Source organism: Chinchilla lanigera, unplaced genomic scaffold (genome assembly GCF_000276665.1).
Source record: "Chinchilla lanigera isolate Chin_1 unplaced genomic scaffold, ChiLan1.0 scaffold00062, whole genome shotgun sequence".
NCBI classification, from domain to species: Eukaryota; Metazoa; Chordata; class Mammalia; order Rodentia; family Chinchillidae; genus Chinchilla; species Chinchilla lanigera.
The window spans coordinates 511,380-515,465 of NW_004955463.1; the positions used below are offsets into that span (position 1 = coordinate 511,380).

General features: G+C 40.7%; 1 protein-coding gene across 1 annotated transcript in view; it reads right to left on the bottom strand.

Moving 5' to 3' along the window:
- The window catches only part of Micu3 (mitochondrial calcium uptake family, member 3), a 98,306-nt gene extending 98,095 nt beyond the window's left edge, over nucleotides 1-211 (bottom strand). The window contains exon 1 of the mRNA XM_013521486.1: nucleotides 58-211. Coding sequence (XP_013376940.1) covers nucleotides 58-211 — 154 coding nt within the window. The remainder of the gene's footprint in view (nucleotides 1-57) is intronic.
- Between the last annotated feature and the right edge of the window lie 3,875 nt (nucleotides 212-4,086).

The following is a 4,086-nucleotide window of genomic DNA, read 5'->3' on the forward strand; positions in this document are numbered from 1 at the left end:
GCGCGCGCGAGCGGCGGCGCCTCCGGGCTGTCCTTGGGCCTGCGCCCCCAGCCCGACCGCCCAGTCGTAAATAACCGCGCTGGCCCCGGGCCGCGCGAGAAGCCGGCACCGCAGGGCGCTGCTGGGTCAGCGGAACGAGGCCGCGCTGCGGTGTCGCGTCGCCTAACAGTCCCTTGCTAGGCTCGAGGTCGTGAACCATTTGTAGTCGCATGTGTACATAGACAACAAAAAGGAGGTGCGGATCTTTGCTTCAAGTCGCAGGGTGTTGTGACTGCGGGACTTTTGATACAGGAAAGCAAATAATGCAGATTGGTTGCCCTTAAAAATCTGCGTGTGTGTGGGGTGCTGGGGAATTGAACCGAGAGCCTTCACACTAAGCTGCATTCCCAGCCCTTTTAATTTTTATTTTGTGACAAGAGTCTACGTCCCTAAGTTGTTCGCGCTGAGCTCCTACTTTCAGTCTTCCTGCCTCGGCCTCCCAGAGGCATGGGTTTCTTTAGCATGTCTGTGATTATACAACGCAACAAATCAAAAATATCTTACGAGTGTGAAATGAAGGAGTTTAAACATTAAAAATTCACAATCAAGACAAAATCAGGAAACATACCCTCACTCTGGGGGGAAGGTGTTGGTATGAATATAAAATAAAGATTGATGAGATTATGTCCTCTTTATTTTCGTGATTGTTAAACTTTTTGTTTGCTACATTGTCAGCAGTTTTATGAGAAAGTTTATATGACGTTCTTACCAATGTCCCATCGCTAACTCCTTTTGGTTATTGAGTTATGCTAGCTTTAATTTTCATATTATGGAATGGTATCAGTTGTAATATCTTAAAACTAGGGGTGTAGACAACTAAGTGCTTTACCAGTGGTTACAGTTGGGCTACAGTGTCAAGGGAATATGATCAATTAATTATGTCAATTCTTAGGAAAACCAAGTGATTTCAGAGGCAATCAAACTGAAATTTTCTGACGCAGATCCTGCCGTTCCTATTCTTTACTAACTTTTTGCCTTATACCCTATCAGATATACTACAGTACATCTTGTTTAAAAATAGGTCGATGAATTTTTCCTCAAAGCTACTAAAAGTGGCGAAAAGCAACATCATCTATGACATAAATACTAAACATCTATTTTAGGATGTCATCTCTGTTTTTTCACTTAGACTTGTTACTTTTATGTAATTAGTTCCATTCAGGTAGACTCCATGGTACTCCTTCCTTGCTTTATCAACAGGTTTCCTTTAACTTTTACTTTCTATGAATTCTGAAAGTTTTAGTTTTCCAAAAGCATGTATTATTTTGCATCTGTCTGTGGCTATGGAGACTGTGTTGTATAAATATAAAAATTGATAAGCTTATTGTATCCTCTTTATTTTGTGTTTGTTGCATTTTGAGTGGTTTGTGACACTTGGGTTGTTATGCTCAGGGCATTGAGAATCTCTTCTGCTTTTACCGGGTTCCACTCCCCTGGAACATTTGCACCCTGCCCTTTGCCTGACCCAAAACTAAGTTGTATCTAAGTAATGTGAAGCCAGACCATTTATCTAGCCCAGTCCAGCTCCTGGCACATAACAGGACCTCAATGATGTTAATTATCATGAAGGATAATTATTGTTCTTGTTGCGGGGGGGAGGAAACCGGGATGGAGGCCAAGATAAGAAGGGAAACCAAACACTAAAGGAGTTGATGGACCAAGCAGCACATCTGGAAATGCAATCAAATCAAATGGTGGGGGGAGGTAAAAAGAAATAAAGTTTTGAAGGGAAGGATTAGAGACCGAATGTGGTCATGAAGAAGGGTTAGTTCAGGAAGAAGATTTGTGATTTTGATTTAGGACTTAGAATATCCTCAAATATTTGGCAGAACTTTGTTTGACTAGAGCTTTAAAGCTTAGTTCTACGGTGGGGAAGTTCACCGTAACCCACTGTCAAAGGTCACTGACCTGACTTGTCACACCTTCCTTTTTGTTCTTACATCTCCCACTGGTGATAATAACCGAGCTGTCAGTTGTATGCATTTAACTGTATAACTTCGAGACTAGTAATACTCTTACATTGACCAGTAGAACTACCCAGTCTGTTTTTATATTACTTCCAAGGTCTTTGCTGATGTTGCTTCACTGTTCAGTTCCTGTTTATGTCCTGCAAGCTCCTCTGTCTTTGTCTACCATTTAGTGGTAAGGACTTCTTTTTTTTTGTTTTTGTTTTTTGTTTTTTGTTTTTCTTCCGGTACCAGGAATCGAACTCAGTACCTCGCGCTTGCCAGGCAAGCACTGTGCCGCTGAGCTAAATCCCCAGCCTGGTAGGCACTTCTTACTTTACATATTTGGAAACAGAGACTAGCAGCTCAGAGTTGCTGTTAGCAAAGCTTCCTGGCTAAAAACTCATGAACCCTTTCTCAACTCATATCTTGTTTTCATGTCTGATTGTGATTAAAGCTTCAATGTTTATCAAAAGGTGTCTCAGAATACTCCAACCAGAAGTTTATGTAAAATAAAAACTATATTCCTTATTTCTCATATTTATGTGTTGTTTACTGGAGAACTTTGTGCAATTATTAACTGTACAATTTAGAAGGAATGCAAAGGGCTTGAGGTGAGTTGAGCTAGGAGTAATAAGCTTAATTGAAAAACTGGAAACTAAAGGCCTAAGATATAGCCAAAGAGTTTTAACCAGAGTATCTTAAAAATGTCTTTTAGTACCTGAAAACTCAAAAAAGATGGTTATGAACTATTTTTCTCATTTACTAAAGAGAGACCAAATGAACTTAGTACTTTAAGCAAATGACCTCGTCTTGTATCTTCCCTGACTTGTAGCACTTTCACCTGTGAAATGTCCATATGGACAGGCCCAGGAGGTACCTGGTCATAAGTCCTAGTGCAACCAGTGCGTAGTCTTGTCTTTGGCTCCTACCCCAGACTGTCAGGTGTTAGATGGGAAATTGCTTTTAGGGCAGATAATCAAACGGAAGGGCAACCTTAGGAACAGATGGAAATCTCAGCATAAAGAGGGTACCATCAGAGACACCGAGAATACCATAAGGTAAGTCAGTGTCCGTACACGGAGAAGCTTAGCAGGATGGCAGACCAGTTTCATCTCTTGCCAGGTCCTGTCCATTGCTATTGGTTACCCAGAACACTGGGCTAAGCAAAAACTCCAGGCCAGGCTCGAAATTCACAGGAAAATTGGATGAGCACATCTGCTATACGCAAGCCACCAGACTGAGTCTGCGATGAATTGTGGTTTTACTTTGATTTCCTTGAAACTCCAATAAGAGGATGCAAATAATAGCAGGAACAGAAAACTTAAACATTTCTGTAATAGGCATAAGAATATTTTGTGTTTGCATTGTAAATTTATAGAATATTGAAAAGGATTTGGAGCTAAATTAGCATAAAATTTTTTTAATCTTTTAAGTATTTTTTGAGGGAGTAGGGTAGGGAGTGCTTAGTGGAAATTATCAAAAGTAATTTCATACAAAGACTCAAACTACAACATAGACAGCAGTGTGTCCCTCGCTGAAAAAAGGGGGTCTCCAGGCCTCACCTACTGAAAGCCTTTTTTCAGTTCTCATAGTGGAGTCTTAGGTGCCTTTACACAGTTGTGGTTAAAAACTATTAAAATATAAAACGGAGAGGCTGTCAGATTGAAGAATTTTCAATGGGCTTGCAACCAAGACTTGAGACTGGATATTTGGTCTATATTTAGTAGCTCCAATGTTGGGTCATCAGGTTTTCTTTTTCTTTTTTTTTTTTTTGGTTTTGGTTTTTCTCCGGTACCGGGAACCGAACTCACAACCTTGCGCTTGCCAGGCAGGCGCTTTTGCCGCTGAGCTAAATCCCCAGCCCCAGGTTTTCTTTTTCAAGGAATAGAATAGTAAACACATTTGCTCAAAAAAAGAGACATATTTTAAGGATGAAATCTTACAGAATCCAGAGAAAAGCAGTACTAGGGGATCTTGGAAAGTATGGCTAAGTCAGGTTTAGGAACAGACATAGTAAGAGTTTAAGGATATTTATTCTAAACCACTGCTGTTAGCATGACTTGGCTTTCATCCCTCAGGCTCTATGAGTCTCCATTCA